General features: G+C 39.1%; 2 protein-coding genes across 5 annotated transcripts in view; one reads left to right on the forward strand and one right to left on the reverse strand.

Annotated features, from left to right (window-relative positions):
- The window catches only part of FOCAD (focadhesin), a 150,702-nt gene that overhangs the window by 98,027 nt on the left and 28,880 nt on the right, over positions 1 to 23,795 (reverse strand). For all 4 annotated transcript variants that reach the window (XM_039357061.1, XM_039357059.1, XM_039357060.1 and 1 more), the window contains 2 exons: positions 23,360 to 23,559; positions 19,494 to 19,751 (listed from right to left, as the gene is read on the reverse strand). In XM_039357061.1, coding sequence (XP_039212995.1) covers positions 19,494 to 19,751; positions 23,360 to 23,559 — 458 coding nt within the window. The remainder of the gene's footprint in view (positions 1 to 19,493; positions 19,752 to 23,359; positions 23,560 to 23,795) is intronic.
- On the forward strand, positions 4,838 to 13,976 carry LOC120314211. The gene is made up of 2 exons (XM_039357063.1): positions 4,838 to 5,770; positions 12,521 to 13,976. The coding sequence occupies exon 2, from the start codon at positions 12,670 to 12,672 to the stop codon at positions 13,468 to 13,470; it is 801 nt and encodes a 266-aa protein (XP_039212997.1). The 5' UTR covers positions 4,838 to 5,770; positions 12,521 to 12,669; the 3' UTR covers positions 13,471 to 13,976.

The raw sequence follows: 23,795 nt of genomic DNA on the forward strand, positions 1-23,795 counted from the left end.
TCAATTCACTGCTCCCTGGCAGTGATGAACTCAATATACTTAACTGCTCTCATACCTATAATGTGTGACTGGTGACCAAGTTATTTTTGATTTGCAATTTGAAAGAGGCTAGGTAGCATTCTTGATTAGTTACTCCCTCCTGATAATCCAGCTATACTTGAGTTTGTATAGATTTGAAGCAGAAAAAGTAGGTTACACAGAGATATGGAGGGAAGGCAAAAAAAAAAGGGTAGATTGATCAGAAAAGATGTCAATTTCTGCTACGGACAAAGAAACCATGGTTCTGAACATTAGCAGGTGAATAAATGGGACCTCGACCTGGGATTAGGGTTTTTCTTTTCTTTGTCCCAACACTTATGTTTTTGTTTTCTTTCCCCGTTGAATCTCTGTGACATTCTGAATCTTGCACATAGACACAGATACATACAACAGATATACACAACAGACACACTGATCTGGTTTATGAATATGTATCCTAGGAAAATAAAGTGGAGATGACTTGGCTCACCCATAGAGAAAAAGAAAAGGAAATTTACAATTTGTCCTTACAACATGAGTGTACTTCACTGGAGCAAAAAACTGAATGTCCTTGGAAGACAGACTTAGACATATTCTTGTAATGAGGTTTTTGGCAGGTTACTTGTCTCTCATTTCCTCTTGTCTGCCTTTTCCAAAAAAAGGATATTTTGTGATTGGCCCATTCCCATTGCATGCTATTTTGTAAATCCTCTCATGTCCATCATTTTGTGATAAGATTAAAAATCCACCAAGCTTTCAAAATTAAGATGAGCCTCAAAGGTTGGGTGTACCCATAAAATGTGCAAATATTGTTAGTATTTGCTCAAGCTGTGTTTTCAATAGGATTTATTTCCACTGTGCCAAGAGTTGCATTTGTACATTTTGCTGGAAATGGAAACAAATTAAGCATCTTTAATTTCTAAACTAGTTTCTTAGGCTACAATATGGTTTAGAAATAAACTATTATATGACTTAATTCTCATTTCTATACTTTACATCTAAAATTTACATTAAATCAATGCGAGAGTTTGAATAAAGTCTAACAGAATTATTGTTGCTAAAATAATTGCTGTTAAAAACTAAACAGTAAATATGTCCAATAATACTTTTGAAGAGTATTTACATTACATTTTGTACTCAAATTTAATACTCAAGTATTCTTGGTATTCTGATTTTTAAACCATCAATTCAATGAAATGCTCTTCATGCAATAACATAATAAAATAATGCTATAAAAGGGAGTATATTTTAATACAAATTTCCTCATTTTAACCTTGTTTTAACCAAAAATGTAATATCTTCTATAATTTTCACATACCAGCAAGATACAATTAACTCAGTAGCTGTGTTGTTTTGAAAGCAATGTGTGTTTCAGGAAAAAAAAAAACATAAATTCCACAGCTCAAATTAAGTAAAGAATTATATATTCTGCTGCATTTTGAAATGGCAGAGTTGATTTGTTTAATTGAAGGATTTATGAGGAAGAGCCATAGATTCGTTCTTTGTACGAAGAAGATTCATATTTAAACCCATGTATATTTTACATTATTGTTTTACAAAAAATGTCTTCATGCTACAAGAGATTAAGTCTAATGCCAAAATCCGAGTCAGTCCCTGACATATGATGTGAAAGGTCATCTCACCTTTCAAATGGATGAATTTCTAGAACTCCTTAATCCTGCTAAGAAGAACACCACATGATATTTATCAACATGAGTAAAATCATATTGACAAGCCTGCCTGTTGGTACCCACATGTACCACTTGGTTTGTTTTTCAAGCTCTGTACAGCATAGCAAGATCAAGGAAGCAAGAATTATGCAGATTTGATATCTTTAATGCTACTCTAGGTAAATGTAAAATCTTAAAAACTATAATAAGAATTTCTTGCTTTCATTTGTAGTGAACTAATTAAGAATAAGTCTCTTTGAATACTTTCAAATGCTTCTTCCCAGATTTGTATCATCTCCATTTCCTGATGTTTATGCTAATGTCCTCTTCCATCTTTTTCCCAACCTCCCATAATCTGTCATACTCACAAGTTCAGTAAAGATGGGAATGTTGAAAAAAAATCATAAAGCATTATGGCAATGTGGGTAATACCTATACCTATTCAATCCTTTTTTTCTTTTTCAATGACATCATCAAAATGTGGAGGCAAATAATTGATTTTCAGTGTAATGTTTCCTTTTCAAAAAGAAGAAGAAATCCAAAGAGCTAAACTTAACTCACTTATTTTGTTTTTCTACTCCCATCAAAATTTTGCTCTTGTGATTCTACCTCTTTATGCATATGGCTACATTCCCTGTAGGCATCATAGTTTTATCTCAGAATTGTATAAATGCACTATAAAACTTACCCCTGCTTAACAATAAATAACTATAGAAAGTGCATATATTTTAAAGGGCCAGGTCAACATTAAGGTCTAAAAGCTGTTAAGAAGGCAAAACTAGTGCTGTGACTCAAAGAAAACAGTAAGCAATATCATGCATATGGCAGAGAAAAACAAAAGTTATCAAATTCAAACTAGGCACGGATCTTAAGAGTGGTGGGTCAGCACCAAACAAAAAAAGCATGCACCTTCACATACAGAAAAATGTACCCATCCCAAAGAGTTGCAAATTAGTTGTTGAATCTGATTTTACAGACAATCTCATTCTATTTTATCTTACTGGAGCCAAGTAGGCACCTAATCAGGGCAGGACAAAGCTGGAATTTATTAGGCTAAATAAAGTACAGCCCAGGTGCAGAAGAGAAGTGCACCAAAATAAGCCTTGGTAGAAGCAGTCCTGAATTTCTCATAAATCCATATTGTTTTTATTTGTCAGAAAAGGAGGTTTCTTTGAACAATTTTTATGAAACATTTCTTTTTTTTCTGTATTGCATCTTTAATCACATTAGCAGCTTGCTGTGATGTACACAACTTTCCTTTGAACTCAGAGTTTTCAGATGATAATAATTTGAAATCAGAAACAGGAACTAAGCATTCAAAAGCCATATGGTTCCAAAGCCATTAGGCCATTCCTATAATTTTCAATTGTACAAGAATTAAGGGTTGCTTCCAACTGAAAAAATCATTAGAGATATGTTAAGATATTTAAATTTAGTAGCTGGAACAGTGGGGTTGTACAATGAGCCAGAACACACAGTTATAGTTGATTGGTTGGAGAGTGATGGCTCCTGTGTGAGGTAATCTTCACTGTGATTGGTTGCTATGGGTGTGGAGGGGGAGTTTCCCTTTTCCCCCTGCCTTTTTTCTCCTGTGTGCTCTGTGTTTTACCTCATGATGTACTGATGTGCCTGACTACCTTGTTTGCATTTATAAAGATAAATGTAAAATAAATTTATTTATATAAAACTACAAGTTCATGTCAGCATCTCTAAATCCATTTGGTCACCGGCTGCCCAATTCCTTGACAAGATGTACGTAAGGATATCCTCAAAAAGCACTCACTGCTTCTAATCAGATAATCTCCAACATTCTCCCAAAGGAAGATCTTGAATTCAAAACCACTTACAGATAGTGGTTTATGACCTTAATGGAGCCTGCCCTTACAGTGGTCTTAAAGCAGATCACCCACATGACCAATTTGATTTTATGACCTTTTTTGGCATAGTGTTTAAGTGAATGCCGCAATTGTTAAGTGATGCTTCAGAGATAGACCGGCTGAGCTGGGAGAGGAGTCAAATGGGAAATCAGTTTTGAATCCCTATATGGGCATAAAAGGGAGAGCTCTGCCCCCCCCTCCCCCTGAATGCTGTTGAACCTTATCTAGTCTGACCCAAGTACAAACCGCCAGTCTGAGAAGATTCCTGTATTGTAGGCATGAGCAATAAAATAGCTAACTGAACTCTTTGGCAGTAGATCTGATTGTTCGTACATGACATGAATCCATTGTTCACTATGGGCCTGTTTTGCCAAAAACCAGAAGTAAATGCCGGATTTTGGCAAACACATTATAAAACACAGTCAAGTGACTGCAAGTTACTACAAGCGGCTCAATTTGAACCAACTGCTGTGCACTCAAAATACGGTTAAGTGACTGAGGGGGGGAGGGGTTGGCCATCGGAACAGGGTCATAAGTAGCCCTGAGGAGGTCCATCATAATTTCGGTAAGTCCACTAAGTGACTGGTCATAAGTCGAGGATTGAGGATTTTTAAGAAATATACATCCATGTTTTTTTAAAGTGATGAAAGCAAAAGAATACGAGGTACAATTTCTGTGATCTCAAAAAGTTACAGACAGAATGAAAAAGCAGACCTTATAACAGAAATGGGTAGGCTTGGTGAGAATTTGGGGGGATCTTTAAGGGTTTTCTGGAAATTTTGAAAACTTCCTGCAAATGGTTGCCATGAAAGGATTGCACATTTCCAGAATGACTGGCATGATGAGTGCAGCTAGTCACAAAATGCCCAAAATACCCCCAAATACCCCAAAGCACCCACAAACTACAGTACCCAAAAGCAAACCATTGCTTCCTGCCACCCCTACAAGATGAACATTCAAGATGCTTCCTATCCTAGTTTTGCTTTGTTGTTTTCTGAGGAAGTACAACACATTCTCAAGCAAAGCATCTTCCATTATTTTTCTGTGTAAGATTTTATTTTGTCTTGAGACTTTCTTATATAGATGAACCATGTCACATCTTAAATAAGATTTCATCTAAAAGTAGAGACAGAAAGCTTATTTATGTGGAGGTATCAATAAGCACATTAATGTCATATATGCTATTTTACATATCTCTTCTTTATGATCTTCCATATGAAGTAGCAGTACCTATAGTATAACTATAGTTACACTATCTCTAGCCCTGATACTTAACTAAAAAAAAGTTAAGCTTAAAATTATAAATGTCTCTATGGGACCTAATACACAGAGAAACAATTAAACTGATAGTGGACATATATTGATAATTATACATATATTTGTTGTAAAGCAGCTAGCAATGTTATACCAGTATCTACCTTAATAAATTATGTTAAGATCATAAACCGATGGTTTCTGATGCTTTGTTGTACTGTATTAGATTTTTAAAATCCAATAAAAGCTACCTCTTAACTTCTGGCTTAAAGAAAGGAAGGCTATGTCCTTACCAATGCTAAATGAGCATTTACTTTTCAACCTTTTTTCCCTCCAAGAGTTCCTTCCACCCCCTTCTTCAATACTTCGCACTGCCTATGAACACACTCAGAAAGCTATTGAATGTGTTGCTTAGCAATGCAGCATTTTCAACCCCTCACCATCTCCAAAGATTCAGCAACTAGGCCAACCCTCTCCATTAGATGCTTGACAAAGAGTTAGTGGATTCATCCCTCCCTTTTTCTCTTTCTTCACACAATAAACTGTAGTTTAAAAACAAAATCTCGGTCAAGTCAGTCATGCGAATAAACTTACTCGCTGCTCTTAAAATTATTAGCCGGAATCAAAATATGATCCTTCACAAAATAGAATTGCTACCCATGTTTATATTCTGACAGCAAATCAGTCTTCATTTAGTTACACAGCCATTACCTTAGAAAAGAAAAATGAAGAGAAAGAAGAGAAGAGAAGAGAAGAGAAGAGAAGAGAAGAGAAGAGAAGAGAAGAGAAGAGAAGAGAAGAGAAGAGAAGAGTAGGAGAAACAAAGCCATCTGATGATATATAGAGGAATATTTTTTTAAAATTTATAATACTACAGTATATATTACTAAGTAAAAAAATTTAAATTGTTCTCTTTCCAGCGCAACTGAGCTACAATTTTATAATTTGAAGGTGAGTGATAGTTGTAGCAGATGGGAATATATTATATATTGTAGTATCCTTCTTATTTTTTCTTTTAATTTTGAATGGATAAGATTTGGGAAAAAGCAATTCTTTGTAAAACAAAGTCATTGAATTCATTACTACATATATCTTCTTTTGAAAAAAAAAGGTTTTTAGAGAGATGAAAATTCCAGGCACAACTATTGTTTTGCACTAGTTTACACAGAAACTGTCTAACATATGATGGGGTGGTCAGTATTCCACCTGGAAAACATGAAGGACTGAGTGTTTATTGTGCAGATAGTAAGGCAGCAAGAGACAAAATAAAGCAAGGAAAAAACAAGGAAGGAAGTAATTGGGGGGAAGGAGCAGAACGAAGTTGAGGCCTGCAGAAGGGATTGTCTCCAGGCCTCAACCTTGGCAATGCAACTTAAAATGGCTGCCATTTAAAAAAAAAAACTTTTGTTAACTCAAATATAAGATTTCAGGATAAGAAGAATGTTGTTATTCTCCTAATAGCATCACCTTCACTACAATATCATTTCTGCTACAAATTAATACAAAGCATATGAGATTTAATTTTCTACCATGTTCTTTAGGCCATAAACTTGATTAATATATATATATCTGTCACATTTCAGAGTCTTGAAAATGTATATAAGTTATACCATGATTTCATCTTTTGCAATCTGCAAACCAGTCTTCTTTGTACCCGATAGTGCTTTTAATTTTGTATTTTATTTTACTCTGATGTGTTTTGATTATGCTATACTGTACAATGCCATAATTTCACATTACTAATATGTTCCTTTATAATGATCAGTATATTCCCTGTGTAATGTAATTTCTAGTTATTAAAAGACAAAAAGCATTTTTGCATACACACGCACTAGTTCCCAAACTGAGAACTTGAAATGCCATTTTTGCTTAAAATCAAGTTTCATTTATTCTTTCATTTGATTTGGTCTTTCACTTGAATCCAAATTAATATAGAAGAGAATGGTCTTCAGATGAATTTCCCAGAAGGCTGTCATTTACAACTAAATATTTTACTGCTGCAGTTTAGCTAGACCATAAAAGGGTGAATATCCCCCAAGGACTCATAATCCACTAATAATGGTAATAGATCTTGTATTACAATGCACAAATGACCTCTCAGTCAAACAATTTAATTTTTTCTTCTTGCAGCATGGTTGGATTCACACACAACATAATAATAGTGTTTTTGACACAGTGAGTCAATTCAACCCATTAGGAAAGCAGCATTAAACTCTTTCGCCAGCAAAACAAATCAGTATGACTTCTGCAGTGATTTTCCCCATTCAAACTAGCATCACACTCATCTAAGAATTTCCCAATTGTTCCAAATCATTCTTTTGCCTAGTAAGATGCATTGGAAGCAGATAAATTGCAAATATTAAATAGCTCCGCTATAGAGTAAGTACACAGATCTCCTTTGCTCAATCGGATGACCCCCAGATGTATCAGACTGCAATTTTTATAAGGCTGATATTGGCTGCTTCGCACAGTATGCAAATGACCTCAACAGAAATCAGTGACAGATGTCCCTTATAAGCATATACAGCATTCATGTGGCAAGCAAAGCTACATATCTCAGCCTAGAGCAGATTCTTTATTATCTTAGACGAATCACATAGGCTTACTAATTGATCTCTTCAACAGAATATAGGAAAACAAAATAAAGTAAAAAAAATTGCCAAAGAGATTGGTTTTGTATTGCCTTTTTTAAAAGCAGTTTTATTTTTCTCTAAAAATAAATATTGGAAAACTTGCAGGACCCAATTTAGATTCTTTCTGAAGAGGGAGATCATTGAATTTCTCTATTTAGTCATAATCTAACAATCAACTTGTGTTGACCCAAACAAATGCCATATTTTAGGAATGTATGTCTTTAAATGACCAGGTACTATGAAAGTTAAGAAATGGCAGCTTTATATGACCATTCCTCTCTTGCATCTCATCAGCTGTCCCTCGTATATTGAGCTAAGCAGAATTCCTGCAAAAAAGGATTAGGGAAAAGTAGGATAAGCTACGACTTCTTTCTTTTTAAATATTAAGAAGTACTGGATAAGCCATTTAATTAGGGGGCACTATTAGTCAGCATAGAAGTGTAGTACTGTAAGCTACAAAGGCTATTGTAGCTACATGCTAATGCAACTACAATTGGCCATGAACAGAAAGCTTATGGAACAACCTGCCTTTTTAAAAATCCATTTAGATAAGTCAATTAGGAAGCTTTCAGCAAGGTCTTGGAAAGAAAAACATTATCTACAAGATGACACTATGAAATTAAAATTCAGGCTCCCCTCCTCTTTGAACTGATGTAAAGATCAGACACTGACTGTAAAAATAAAAGAGTGCTCCATAAATAAATATAATGAAATATGTTTATGTGACCTTTGATATAACATGTTCAAGATAGTTTTGTGCCAAGAAACAGAAAACTCTCAGAGCATAATTTCTGATGGAGAAGCTTGGTTGATGGACAGATTTTAAAAGGCAGACTTTGAGAATCCACCATATTGCTAGCTATACAATTCCTTTTATATAAGCCAGGCATGTCAAAGTGTCGGCCCATGGGCCAGACACGTCACGAGGAAACCGCGCCCACCCCATTGCCGGCAATGGGGGGAAAGTTCCAATACGTTGTGCGATGTCACATGACATCATGAGTTTGACATATCTGATATAAGCTACTGAAAATGAAAACACTAAGAGCTGTAGTTTGCAAATTACAGGTAGTCCTTACTATAATTGGGACCAGCAACTCTTGTCACTAAGCAACACAGTTATAGAGCGTGATGTCACATGACTGCACAACTTACAATTTCCAGGACTTCTGATTGCCATCTTTAAGCGAACCCTGTATGCTTGTTAAGTGCAACATCACCTAATTACCATCTGTAACTTTCTGCCAGCTTCCTCACTGACTTTGCATATTGGAAACTAGCAGCCAAGGGCACAAAAGGGAGTCACGTGACCATGGGGATGCCGTGACTGCCACAATTACAAAGACTAGCTGTTAAGTCCCACTTGTTCATGGCCATCATAGCTTCAAATGTTTACAGAACAAGTAGTCACTAAATGAAGATTACCTGTATCTGGAAGAAAGCATTTGAATTTTTAACCAAAATAAATAAAAAGCTAATTATCTATAACTTCCACCCACAGTAGTTGAACAGGATCCAAAGAGAGCTTAAATTTATTTTGTTGATCCAAAATAGTCTTTGGGTACCTAAGGAGCCAACTCTCCCCAATGGGAATAGTGCGCGCCATTCACACCAGTAGAAGATGCTTACTATGGATCGCATCTGCTAAGGCAGTGTTTCCCAAACTTGACAATTTTAAGGCATGCTGTGGAATTCTGGGAGTTGAAGTCCACATGCCTTAAAATTGTCAAGTTTGGGAAACACTGTGCTAAGGAATTCCAGCAGGCGGGTTGGAGAAGAGTCTTTTCCGCTGTGGCCCCACTCCTGTGGAACTTCTACCACTGGAGGTAAGAACTGATCCTACTCTTTCAGCCTTCTGGAAGGATATCAAAACTTGGCCTGGGCCCCTGAGGAAGAGGCTGCTGGAGGAGGCTGACAGGATAAGAAGGCCTCATCCCGGTCCCACCTCTCTGATGGTTCTGATTTCGGTATAGTTTTATAATCATAATCTATGTAGTTTAAATGTGTTTATATTTTAATTATTTCATAACTTACAAGCAAGCAATCATCTTATAGGGTAGACAGGCAGCATAAAAATTTAATAAATAAATAAATATATCTCCAAAAGAAAGATTACTCTTTCCTATTTCACAGCTGCAGCCCACACGCATATCTCTGACGTCTTATCAAAACGCCTTAGACGCGTTTGAAACACTCTTAAATGGTAAATGATAAATTAAGGTTAATGTTTTTTTGCATCTTCTATTACATGTTTCCTATTTAGAATGTCTAATTTATTAAAACATTGTGCAAACATCAAACACAACAGACCTCACAGATGAAAATTAAATTGTAGAGATTTAAGCAAAATCACTTAATTCCAAATGTAAATAATTTATTGCAAAATAGATAGCTATCATATTGCCTATGTAAATTGCAAAAAACTTGGTTTCAAGATTTTTGTTACTTATATTTCATGTTTCTTTGATCACTGTTTTACAGATTATAATGCTTCTTTCAAAAATGTTATATCTGTCTTAAGCTTTCTTCATGGTTTTAGCACATAAACTCTAAATAAATTTGTTGTTAATTGCGAAGTCGTGTCCGACCCATCGCGACCCCATGGACAACGTTCCTCCAGGTCTTCCTGTCCTCTACCATCTTCTGGAGACCATTTAAGTTCACACCTACTGCTTCAGTGACTCCATCCAGCCATCTCATTCTCTGTCGTCCCCTTCTTCTATTGCCCTCAATCTTTCCCAGCATTAGGCCCTTTTCCAGTGAGTCCTTCCTTCTCATTAGGTGGCCAAAGTATTTGAGTTTCAACTTCAGGATCTGGCCTTCTAAAGAGCAGTCAGGGTTGATAAATTAGTCTGGCATAATTTTGATTTATCATAATCCATTATTTAATTTCCATTGTACTAAAAGATATTGTGACTCACATGTTAAAGAAAACTACACAAAAACTAAGCTTCTTCTGCTAAGTTAGCCATAAACCTCCCAACAAGCCAAATACCCAAAGATTTAAAAATGCTTTTTTCTAGCACTCAATGTGGTTGATCTAGGGTTAATCCATATCCTCATCCATAACTATGCAAATAATTTACAGCAGACTGCCATTGGCAACACCCTCTGTGGTTCTAACCTTCTTCCGTTTCTCTATTCTATACTACAAAAATAATAAATAAAAAATCAGCAGAACAAAGACAATCCAGGCCATTTGAGGTTGAAAAGAAATCCCCAAGCTCCCCATTTCTTATAAAGTAGTTCCCATTTATCTGTTCTGAATTAATATGATAAAAGCATGCTGAACAAACCATCCACGGACAGCTGTTCCCACAGAGCTGCAAACTGTAAATCAGAATTCCTCTCTTATCATTCTTTTTTGCATTTTGAATGCTTTTTTAAAAAAACAAGATACCCAAGGAAATTAAATACAGTGGATCAGCTATCGTATATCCAAAACATAAGATTTTCTCTCACTATTTTATTGTTAACCTTTGCGATTCTTTGAACTTTATGATACTTAAGCAACCACTTAATAGGTACTTTTCTGCATGTTTTAATAATTTTTACAGTGAGAAAGTAGTATAGTAAGTATTTGAATGTACCCCAAAGGTTTAACGTTAATAGAATACAATTACTGAATGTTTCATAGTTATTAATGAATTGTATTCTACATTGTTGCAAAGCTTATTTCTCATAATTCAGTGGTTCAGCTCTCTTTGCATTTTAACATTATGTCACTCTCCTTACTGCTTCCAATATACCCAAGGTTAATAGAAAATAGAAAAGTCCATGAGTATTTTCCTATATATGTCGATTAGCCTGTTAAGGTTTCATACACAAAAGCCTCTGTAGATGAGATTAATAATCACTAACTTCCCATCTGATTATCTGCTGCTTTTGCTCTTCATATATATTTAATAACAAACATTTTTAAAAGCTGAAAATATATTGGATGATAATGGTTCAAAGTATCTTTTCTGCCAGGAAACACAAGAATACTGGTTAACTTTCAGGTAAATTATTCACAGTGTTTCTTCAATGACCGTTTGAAGTTAAGTGGTCAACATACAGTATTTAACCTGGCACCCAAAGTTACAGCCATTGCAGATCCTCTGCAGTCATGTGATCAAACTTTAGGCAGTTGGCAGCCCACTGCGCTTACAACTGATCATACATGAAGACTTCCAAAGTCTCCCAAGAAGGCCACACACTACTTGGAACATACAACCTTAGGAAAAAGGCCTCGCGTAGCCTGCAGCTGCAGTGGGATGGCCAAGTCAGCTGGGGCTTAGCACTGGGGCATCTGGCCATGGTGGGGGAACTGAGGCAACACTCCTTGGTGATAGTGAGACTGGCAAACTCAGGGCTGAAATAGAGGCCTGGCAACCAGCTGAAACTGTTGCTGTACAGGGCAGCCAGAAGGACTCGGGGGGGCACAGGTAGGTGAGGGGAGTTCAAGAAGAAGCAGTCTTAAAGAGGCTGCGAGGGACCAAGCCAGGAATGGCTTGGATCGGGGTGGGTCCTTGCCTAATGACCAGATGGCATTCAATGAATGACAGTAATGAGAACTGTCAATGACAGAATAACAGAGTTGGAAGGGACCTTGGACGTCTTCTAGTCCAGAGCTTTTCAACCGATGGTACGCATACCACCAGTGCTACACGAGCACCTGGCTGGTGGTACGCGTAGGACCAGTTGAAAAAAAATGTAAAAAAAAAATTTTTTTTAAAAGTGTAAAAGTGGATGAAGTGAAGCGGCAGCAGCGCCGCACAGGCTTGTGGCAAAGTCAGCTGGAACTGCACGTTGCCTGGGTCCTACTGAGAGCCCAGGATCAAAGCACGCAGCTCCAGCTGATTGGCGGCAGGCAGCCTCAAGCAGTCTTCAGTGGAGATTCCGCTGGAGCTGCACGACGCATTGCCTAGGTCCCCCCGCCCACACCCAGATACCCTCACCTCCCCCAAGCGTTTTTTTACTCACCTGCTTTCAGCAGCACTCCCTTTCTCCTGTCATTCTCAGCCTTCGTAAGAAGTTAGAAAGTCTCATGGAACTTTTTTTTCTTTTTTACAAACACATGGCAAAGGCAGAGAAGCAAACGAAGGCAGAGAAGCAAAAGGAGAAAGTGAGTGCAGCTGAAAGCAAGTAAGTAAAAAATGCTTGGGGGAGGTGAGAGCTCAGGGGAAGTGCCAGGATCAGCGCTCCTCTCCACCTGATCGGTGCTTCTCCGGGGCCATGAGGGCTCAGGGGAAGCACCAGGATCAGCGCTCCTTTCCACCTGATCAGCGCTTCTCCGGGGCCGTGAGGGTTCAGGGGAAGTGCCAGGATCAGCGCTCCTCTCCACCTGATCGGCGCTTCTCCGGGGCCATGAGGGCTCAGGGGAAGCGCCAGGATCAGCGCTCCTTTCCACCTGATCGGCGCTTCTCCGGGGCCGTGAGGGCTCAGGGGAAGCGCCAGGATCGGCGCTCCTTTCCACCTGATCGGCGCTTCTCCGGGGCCGTGAGGGCTCAGGGGAAGCGCCAGGATCAGCGCTCCTCTCCACCTGATCGGCGCTTCTCCGGGGCCGTGAGGGCTCAGGGGAAGCGCCAGGATCAGCGCTCCTTTCCACCTGATCGGCGCTTCTCCGGGGCCGTGAGGGCTCAGGGGAAGCGCCAGGATCAGCGCTCCTTTCCACCTGATCGGCGCTTCTCCGGGGCCGTGAGGGCTCAGGGGAAGCGCCAGGATCAGCGCTCCTTTCCACCTGATCGGCGCTTCTCCGGGGCCGTGAGGGCTCAGGGGAAGCCCCAGAATCAGCGCTCCTTTCCACCTGATTGGCGCGTCTCCAGGGCCCGCACACTCACACACACACAAGCAGCAGTTACAGCTGAAGGCGTTTCAGCCTTCAACTATAGCTCCCATCCTCTGGCGCCTTGTTGGCTCAGGCCAGCCGTCCGTCAGAATCTATGTCCCATGATTGGCTGGCTCCTTCAACGCATCTCTCCATTGCAGAAAGGGTTTGGCTCTTCATGCGAGCTTGCCCCCTCGCGGGGCTCCTGATTGGCCCTGCGCCCAGGCGCCCCACCCCCTGGGAGAAGCGTGCCCAGCAAGGCTTTTCCGGGCTGGCCCTGTCCGAAGTGCACATGGCCAGGGAGCCGCACGAGCAGCCCCGGTATCCCCCCTGGGAGCGGCCCGCTGGAGCCTCCGCTGAGCAGGCCAGCCCTCCCGCAAGCCGCGGCCCCAAGCCGGCACTATCATAGGCCCCTGCAATCCCCAGCCAGCGCTACTGTAGGCCCCGCTGGCCGGGAAGGCGAGCCGGAGTCTCGGCTACCGGTAAGATGATCAACCCGCTCCTCTCCCATTGTCCGCTCTGCCCAGCTTGAGCCTGGCTGGAGCAATGTTGGTACTTCCAAAGGTGGCCACTTCAAAGTCACACAGGCAGCCCTCGGCCGCTCCCCTCCCCTCCGTGCCTCCAAATCGATCCCCAATCGGAGAGAGAGGGAGGGAGGGAAGAGAGGAGAGGAGAGGAGAAAGAGGGGGAGAAAGAGAGAGAGAAAGAGAGGAGAGGGAGAGAAAGAGGGAGGGAGAGAGAAAGAGAGAAATAGAGAGAGGGAGAGAGAGAGAGAAAGAGGGAGAAAGAGAGAGAGGGAAAGCGAAGGAGAGAAAGGGAGAGAGAGGGAGAGAGAGAAATAGAGAGGAATAGAGAAAGAGGGAGAGAGGGAGGGAGAGAAAGGGGGAGAGGGAGAGAGGGAGAGAAAGAGGGAGAGAGAAAGAGAGAGGGAAGAAAAAAAGAAAAAGGAAGAGAGAAATAGAGAGAGGGAGAGAGAGGAAGGGAGAGAAGGAGAGAGAGAGAGAAAGAGGGAGAGAGAAAGGGAGAGAGGGAGGGGGAGAGAGAGGAAGAGAAAGGAGAGAGAGACAGAGAGAGAGAAAGAAAAAAAGAGGAGGAGAGAGAACGAAAGGGAGAGGGAAAGAAATAGAGAGAGGGGGAGAGGGAGAGAGAGAGAAAGAGAGGGAGAGAGAGAGAAAGAGAGGGAGAAAGAGAGAGGAAGGGAGAGAGAGAGAGAAAGAGAGATTAAATTAGTAACATGGTTTTTAAATGAATCTGGTTTCCCCCACTAACTTTGCTTGTCAGAAGGTTGCAAAAGGCAATCACATGACCCTGGAACAAAGTGACCATCATAAATATGAATCAGTTGCCAAGCATCGAAATGTAAATCACATGACCCTGAGGATGCTGCAACAGTCATAAGTGTGAAAAATTGTCATAAGTCACTTTTTTCAGTGCCGTTGTAACTTTGAACAGTCACTAAGCAAATTGTTGTAAGTCAAGGACTACCTGTACTTTATCACTTTTTTCCATTTGTTTTTTGGGTCATCAAGTTTTTGACACCTCGCTAGGTGACTGGTGGTACTCGAATGTTGCCATATTCTAAAAGTGGTACAATCGGTGAAAAGGTTGAAAAGCCCTGTTCTAGTCCAACCCCCTATAGCAGGGGTCCCCAGCTTGTGAGCCACGGCCATTTACCAGTCCATGGCCTATTCGCAACCAGGCCACGTGGGTGGGTGGCTGGTTGGTGTGAGCACATGTGCACGCACAGTCCCACTCACACGAGCATCACGAGCACCTGGGCCTCACTCATGCAAGCGCCCAGGGCCTCACTCGTGCAAGTGTCACAAATGCTCTCGGCCTCACTCATGTGAGCAATGGGTGCTCATGAATGTGCACATGCTTGCCCCTCCCACAAAACCATCCCCTCTTTCCCCCTCCCCCTTCCAGTGTGGGATCACCTTCTGTCAAGATTGCCATTGCTAAGCAATGTAGTTATGTAACATTATACTTTAAACTACATCGCTTAGTAATGAAATCCTGGTCCGAGTTACTGTTATTAACTACCTGTAGGTACCAAAAGGAGCAGGAGGTACCAAACAGGAGGATTCTTCTATCTGCAATGGAAACAAAAGCTTGTTGATAGTAATATCTGGCAACAATATCTTGCCACACGGCTGACCCAAAAATTGCTAAGGGAAAGAAACTTTGCACAGAGATGGAAGACTGTACAGATAGTCTTCAGTTAACAATGGTAATTCCAGCAGTTCCTGTTGCCATTGTTAATCAAGGATTGTGGGTCGCTAAGTGAGGATTTGCTTGCAACTTCATGCCAGCTCCCAGCAAGCAAAATCAACTAGGAAGCCAGTATGAGGTAATAAGTCCTGGACAGCTTGTGGGGCACTGCAACAGTCATAACTTCAAGGATTAGATTAAGTACTATTCATTTAGCATCCTCGTAATTTTGACCAGTCGCTGAATGATCATTAACAAAGGACTACCTGTATGTTGTCAACATCTGAATTGTTTTAACCAATGTAGTTTTTTATGAAAAAATGAGAATTTTGGATTGATTCCTATTTAACAAAAATGTTCATGTAAACCTAACAATAAGCACTAGCTCTTAAAACATTTTATACTCCCTCTCTCCAGGAAATAAAAATGAAAGAATGAGTAAAACTGGAATTATGTATAGTTTGTAGAGAAGTGTAATAAAGTTAGAAAAGGGAAATGCTACTCAAGTGCTCAGAATAAACATGCAGATGAGATATACCTTTACATAGATAATTTCCATCACAAATTTCCCAGACTTGACTGAATATGTTGGGATTATAGCTCCCTAATTTCCCATCCAGAATGGCTACTCGGGTATTTGGGGAGTTTCAGTCCTAATGCAAGTGAAAGGCATCAGGTTGGGGAAAGCTGCCTTAATGAAAAGCACAATGCAACTAATCTATTTTTTTTTATCTTTATCCATCTTATAGCCAATTATGCATTCATAATGTTCTATCTTGTGTTTATTGATTATGAAAAACAAACATGGCAAATGGGAGCAAGGAAATCAGATAGATAGGCAAGTGTGATGAATTCACCAGGTAAAGCAATCTAGGCTAGGTAGTTTAGTGCGCTCCAGAACTTTTGGCTTCCAACATCATGCATGAGCAGCCACATCAGACTATGAAAGTTATAGCCCAAAACATTCAAAGGTTATTAAATTGCGCCCAGGCACTCAGTCTCTAGTCATCTCATGACTGGACTATTGTAATGTGCTCCACAAGGGGCTACCCTTGACGATCATTTGGAAGCTGCAGCTGATGCAAAGTGTTGCACTCTGGGTAGTTTGGGGGGCCCCAAGAATGGCCCTTGTAACACCACTGTTCTGCAAGCTGTGTTGGTTACCAATCTGCTTCCGCGTGCAATTCCAGGTGTTGGTGATCACCTTTAAACCTCTTCATGGCATGGGTCCAGGGACTCTCTCACCCCACTGGGATTGGCCCATATGATTCGTGCTGGCAGAGAAGGCATGCTGCGGATCCCATCAGCCCAAGTATTCCGGCTAGCGGGGTCCAGGAGGAGGGCCTTCTCTGCCCTTGCGCCTGCATCTTGCCCCCCCCCCGATCTGAGGTTGGCCCCAACCCTCCTATCTTTTCGCAAGAGCCTAAAGATGTGGCTGTACCAGTTGGCTTGGGGCCCCAGTGGGGGATCAGTGCAATGGAGGAGGTTGGCTGAATAATAACAGATCCCACCTCTCCCCACTCCACCCCTGCCCTCCCCATATGTCTTTTTTAATGTTTTATTGATTTTCTAATTTTCCACGTTGCTTTTCAAATACATTTAAGTATTTGAAAAGCAACGTGGCGGCTGAGTTAATCAATAATTCAATAACATACAAGTAATCTTTTAGTACCAGTCTCAAACTACCACATTAAATATTTCCTCTCTTTTCCCTTAGTATTTACTGTCTCATGTTTAAACTAATACAATTCTTATTATATTAATTAAATAAAAATAGCATTCTTACATTTATCAATAATTTTTAGCTTATACATATCCAAATTATTTTAACATTCAGTCTTTATAGACAATCAATGTCCTAATTAGTTTTTCCCAATTTTTAGTTTCCCATTAATGTTTAAATTTAACATTTAATATTTATAATTTCCAAGTTTTAAGTAACCAAAGTTCCCTTTATCACAATTCATCACAAAGTCTAATATTCAGGATACATGTCTTATCTATTTGAATATATCCTATTTCTCACCATCTTACATAATACAATAATTAATAATACAAAATAATATTCTTATTTTCTATTAATTTCCAAATGTCTTAAATTTAGTAACCAAAATTTCTCGTTTCAACATCAAATCCTTCCTCTCTCTTTCACTTAATGTCTGCTAGTATAGTTCTTATTATATCAGCTAAGTAAAAACATGTTTATTACATTTATCAATAGATTTTTAATTATATATATTTTAATTACTTTTATATTCAACCTTTATAAACAAATCTGGCTGACAATCTGAACTGGGGCTTATTTTGGGGGTGGGGCTTATATTATGAGCATCCTGAAAAATCATGCTGGGTCTTATTTTCTGGTTGGGTCTTATTTTCAGAGAAAAATGGTAGTTCATTACCATTAAGCAAAATTCTTTTAAGATCAGGAGTTATGAGAGCTTGATCCACAGATTTCTTCCTCTCTTTTTTCTACATTTTTCAGTTTTATCTTATTGACGCATAAAATGATTAAGATGTGAAAGAAATTGGTAAATGTTTAGAAAAATCCCAAATCAAGTTGCCTCAATAGGCAAAATTAGTTTTCTGAAATCCATGGAAGTTGAAAAATGACAAATAAAATGTGTAAGAGTCAGAAGAAATAGAAACTGATGAAAGAATACCTCAGAGGAAGACAGACTGATTAGATTTCGTTTCATTGGCAAAACTTGTGTTTTAAGACTTGATTTCATCTGTTTCTTCTTAGATTTTTTTTCCTGCATTATGTATTATGTATACATTATGTCCAAAAAATATGTTTCTTTGTTTTATTACAATGTCTCCTTTTTTTGAACCTCATCTTTTTTGGTGAAGCACCCGGTCTATCAAATATAAATCAGTCTGTTCTGCGTTTTGCTCCAATCTAGGAGCATGTTTTGCAGGCAGACATCACATACTGTGAACACTATAAATTCAGAATTTGTGGCTGGCAAAGAGTTAGTGGGAGACTAGTATAGCTATTTCAGGCTCATTAGCCCTCATCAGCTAGTCACTCCCTACAGGGATTCGAACCTGGGCAGCTTGCATGTTAGGCAGCTGTATTACTCTTTTGAGCCACAGGTTTCCCCTTACTCCAGTCAGCAGAAACCAGGGAGGATATATATCTTGTCTCTTGGGTGAGGCACCTGGTCTACCAAATATAAATCAGTCTGTTCTGCATATACATATACATATACATACATACATACATACATACATACATACATACATACACACACACACACACTTATTGAAATGCAAGTAATCCACTGTCTAGACATGCTATATTTGCAATTTTTCTAGCAATTTTACAAACAACTATATTTTGCATAACATGTTGCATATACCATAAATGCCGGCGTATAAGACGACTTCCGCGAGCGCTGAAATCGGCGCCAAAGACGGGGGTCGTCTTATACGCCGAGTCGTCTTATACGCCGGAAATACTGGTAGTTTCCGGCGTATAAGACAACGTTCTAGGAATGCGGCCCGGCTATAAAGACGGGGGTCGTCTTATACGCCGGGTCGCCTAATACGGCGGCATATACGGTATTCCTTTTTTTTTTCTTGAAAAAACAATCAGGGATTCTCACTGCTTCACAATTTATGGGCATTTTATGTCTCAAAACAGCACCAGTGCCAGAGGTGGCCATTTTAAGATACCCACTTAGAAACTTGTTTCTGTTTCTTGTTTAACCCGTTTTTCCTCTTCAAAGTTGAAAGCAGTGCTAAGAGTTAGAAAATGGAACAGAAAACCTCCACATAGCTTCACTCCTGTCCCATATTGGTGTGCAGGTTGTGTATAAAGGGAAAAAGCAAGTGACTAGAAAATGGGCCCATACAGAAATAGAGAGCAAAAGGAAAAAAAGATTTAAAAGAGGAGCTGGGAAGAAAATGTAACAAAAAGGTGATATGCAAAAAGCCAAAAGCTTCAGAAGTAAGAAGCTCAGACTGATTTTGAGACATCATTTGGATATTAAGTGTTATCAAAAATCAATCTTACCTGAGATGAATCCACCTTTGCAATTTCTATGGTAGCATCCAGCACACTATGAAGATTATCCTCATTCTCTTGAATGAGGAGATAAGCTACCAGGAGAACGACATGGACAGAGACTTGTGTTGCAATAGGAAGCATTGATTTAACAGAAGACAACCAGTCAGACATGGAGGTCTTGTCTCTCAAAAGCCAAAGGAGTTGCCAAGTGACATGCAATGAACCATAGATACTATTTATGGGGAAGAAGTGATCCCAGGAGACCTGTGGGAAATGAAAAGGGCTATTATAATAATGAAACTGCTTTCCTTCATGATGCCAAAGATGAATACCGTATTTTATTCGACTTGCAAATATATATTAAAAACATGATTCCCACAACTCGCAGCCTGTATGGACAAAGAAAATACTGGCTGGGAATTGTGGAAATATTGGACTGATAAGTTGAGGAAAGCTGGTCTGTGCAAAGAACAATTATATTATCTTATTGCTGTTAAAGAGTTTTTTCATTCAAATTAATCACCAACATCACTGTTGTCAATTATGGCTTCCTCTCTTAAACTAAACCTACGATTATATTTATATTACGTATTCTCTTAAACTTCCCAAATGTCAATCACTATAAAGGAATTGCTAGAGTTCTATTACTAGAGAGCATGCTTAAAGCCCCAAGCAATTATGAATTATTGGCATACTAAAATTAGCTGGAGCTCCTTAACATACAAAGGGATTCTTGCCTCTTCTTTAAGTAGGTTCCCCAAACTTACTTTGCCACTCCAAATGGACCAAAACATTTCTAACTCTTAAGGCATATCATATATGACTATATTAATATAGGCTTAATATGAGGAGGGTGACATGTTTTGGAAGCTCTCCAACCCATTCAGATGAACTGCTGGACTAACCGAGAGGAAATTTGATTTAGCCCTAGATGGACTTGGTTTTATTTGGGACTCATAAATTCTACTCACCAATTAACTCCTTCTTTTTGTATGAATTATTTACTTTGAAGTTAGCTGACAGTATCAGGAAAAAGAAAATGTCCTAGAGAAGCTTTATAGGCCTCTACAAACCACCTACGAATCTGACTTCCTCCATTAACTTTGCTTGTCAGAAGCCGGCTGAGAAGTTACAAATGGTGATCAGATGACCCTGGGACAGTGCTACTGTCATAAATACATGCCAGATGCCAAGCGCCCGAATTTTGATCACATGACCATGGGGATGCTGCAATGATTGTAAGTGTGAAAACAGGTGATAAGTCACTTTTTTTCCAATGCCGTTGTAATTTTGATGGTCACTTAACAAATGTTTGTAAGTCTAGGATTACCTGTAGAAACATGTACCCAAGATGTGTTGCATGTGGTTGGAGACTGGAATGTCATTGTTGGAAACAGTAAGAAAATGAAATTGTAACGTACAGCCTAGGTTTCTTCATTGCTAATTAGGTCTTTAAACAACCCAAAAAACACCAATATGCATAAACATTATGAAATGGAATACATGCAGATCAAATTGACCAAATTAGTGGATAATAATAAAAACATGGCAAGGACAGGGGCTGACTGAAGAAGAGTTCAAGGACTACTCTTGTCTGAGCTCAGAGTCAAGCTCAAATAGAAAACAAAGCCAACCAATTTCCACTATATGGTCATAAGCACATACACATACACCATTTTCAAGGAGAAGATCAAAAATTGCTTTGAAGTCCTGGATCCCACTGATATGCAACCAAAGGAATTGTGGAATGAAATCAAAGAAATTTTAAGCATGAACATGAAAACAGACCGCCAAAAATCTAGAAATAGAAAGAAGCAACCTGATATCAGAAGAAAGAGTAGAAAAAGCCAAGAAGAGAAAAAAAGGCAAAGGCAAAAATATCAGGAAATAATCTACCAGAGAACTTCAGACGTTAGAAAAGACAATAAGCAAGATTACAAGTACATCTGTAAAGACAATAAAGATGGAAATAGACATAGAAAAATAAAAAAAAGTTTTCCAAATGATCTCTAAACTCAAAAGGAAGATCTAATCACATTATTAGTATGTTAAAGGATGTCAGTGCCAGATATTAATTGATTCAAAGAACACCAAACAAAGATGGAAGGAGTATATATTAAAATTCTATATAGCAGAGATGTCAATATCCAAGATAACTTGGAAAATATTCCCTATTCATAAGAATCTTCAGTACTAGAAGATAAAATTAGGCCTGTGTTTCAGTTATTACTAAATCAGAAAGCAATAGGAACTGATGGAATATCTACAGAACTATGGCAAGTTAACAGAATGTTATGCCAATTCTGAGGTGTGGCTTGGTAATATATACAAGAAACCAGAAGTTGTCTTTAAGCTTACACGTTTATTCAGCTGAACAAAGACAGGCCCCTTTAAAGGAAAGCAAGCCCGAAATAACAAAAAATGCTCATATTTATACCCTTTTTATTACATACTTAATACATCCAGCAAGGCTGGCATAAAGATAAAGAAGTCACCCAGCAAAGCTGGCACACTATAGATAATAGAATACAGAAATAGCTAAAGATGTTCCGAGTACTTTTGGGTGGTTACCTAAGGACACTGGGTGTTCCCGGGTATCTTAGGACATTGGGTGTTCCCCTTTGGGTGACCATCTATGGCCCTGCAGGCAGGCAGAGATAATGGGGCCCTCTGCACGTATAAGCCTTCTACGCTTTCTCCAGATTCCTGGTCAACAAGAAGAAGAATCAATAAAAGTCCTAACCAAATAATGCCAGCAAATCTTGAGAATAACACCGTCGCAAACAGATTGGGAGAATCCAATTTGTATACCAAATTTGTACAAGAAAGAAGAATTAAATTTCTGACAACATACTTTCACGTTAGCTAAATAATGCTTAGTATCATCCAATGCAGTTTGGAATCCTAGGTGTTCAAGCGGTTTTAAAACAGATTGAGAAGCAAGAACCATTATTACACTGAATAATTGAAAAAACCCAAGAATACCAAAATTATTTAATTATGCTTCATTGATTATGCAAAAACTTTCAGTTATGTTGGCCGTATCAACCTACAGAGGAATAATACTTTTCTGGATTGTTGGACATCCTCTTGTGAATTGCTAAATGCCTACTGTTATACAAAAAGAACGCCGGACTTAACATGATCTATCAAGGGTCTGGGTCTTATACGTTAGGTCAGGCATGTCCAAGCCATGGCCCACAAGATGCAGCTCCACAAGATTGCATAACAAATATTAAAAATACACAGGAACTTTGTTATTTATATACATTAACTATATATTTGTTTTCTGAGGTTTTCGCGGGTGTTTGTATGTAGGTCTTTGGTTGTTCGGGTTTTCTCCCGCGTAAAATTGGAAGTGTCTTGGCGATGTTTGCTCCTCGAAGCATGAAGCTGAAAGCACCAGCCTGAAGATGACGAATGGGACTTCGTCGAAACGTCGCCAAGACACTTCCAATTTTACGCGGGAGAAAACCCGAACAACCAAAGACTTAACTATATATTATATATATTGTGAATGACCCAACACTCAATGCAACCCAAGCCAAAGGTTAGACACCCATGCTTTAGGTACTTAACAGCCCTAACACATTAACCAAAAGGCCTACTCAAACCAAGATTCTACTTAGGTAAAGGCCAATCCAATGTCTTTAAGAGGCCATAAACATGATATGAGTTAATAATTACTATATGTGCTTATTTATATTGCCCCTTCATAATCTGACTGATTCTCTCATATTCTTTCCTCATACTTCAGTACTTATTTTAATATTTTACATTGTTATGTTTGAAGTAGAGTTGAAAGCTGAAAATATTATATAACTATTATTTTACCATAGCTAGAAAATTTAAAGTAAGCATGAAAACTTCACCAAGTGCTGCTCTTTCAGCTCTTCCTGCTGTACAATCTCTAGAAGATTAATGGCTAATTGCTGCCTAGCCGTGCTATCATTCTCCTCAGTCATGTTGTCCTGAACAGCTGTGGACGATAGTATTTGCAATGCAGGCATCACTAAGATGACAGCCATCAACGGAGTCATCTTGATTTCCGAACCCGACAGAAGCTTGATGGCTATAAAAACAAGAGAACATTTGTATTAAGAATTTTATAACTCAGAACCATCTAACACAATAGTGAAAAATAGTAGAATACAGATACAATTTCCCCTTTAGAACAGAAGGGTATTCAAAAACATGGAGCAGCCAACACGCCTAGGGAGTAATAATAAAGTGGCTGCATTCACATTTACACTCAAAGTTCCCTCAGTAAACAAATAGCCTTTAATTCTGAGATAATTTTACAAGTCT

Source organism: Crotalus tigris, unplaced genomic scaffold (assembly GCF_016545835.1).
Source record: "Crotalus tigris isolate CLP2741 ecotype Arizona unplaced genomic scaffold, ASM1654583v1 scf7180000018862.1388955, whole genome shotgun sequence".
NCBI lineage: Eukaryota > Metazoa > Chordata > Lepidosauria > Squamata > Viperidae > Crotalus > Crotalus tigris.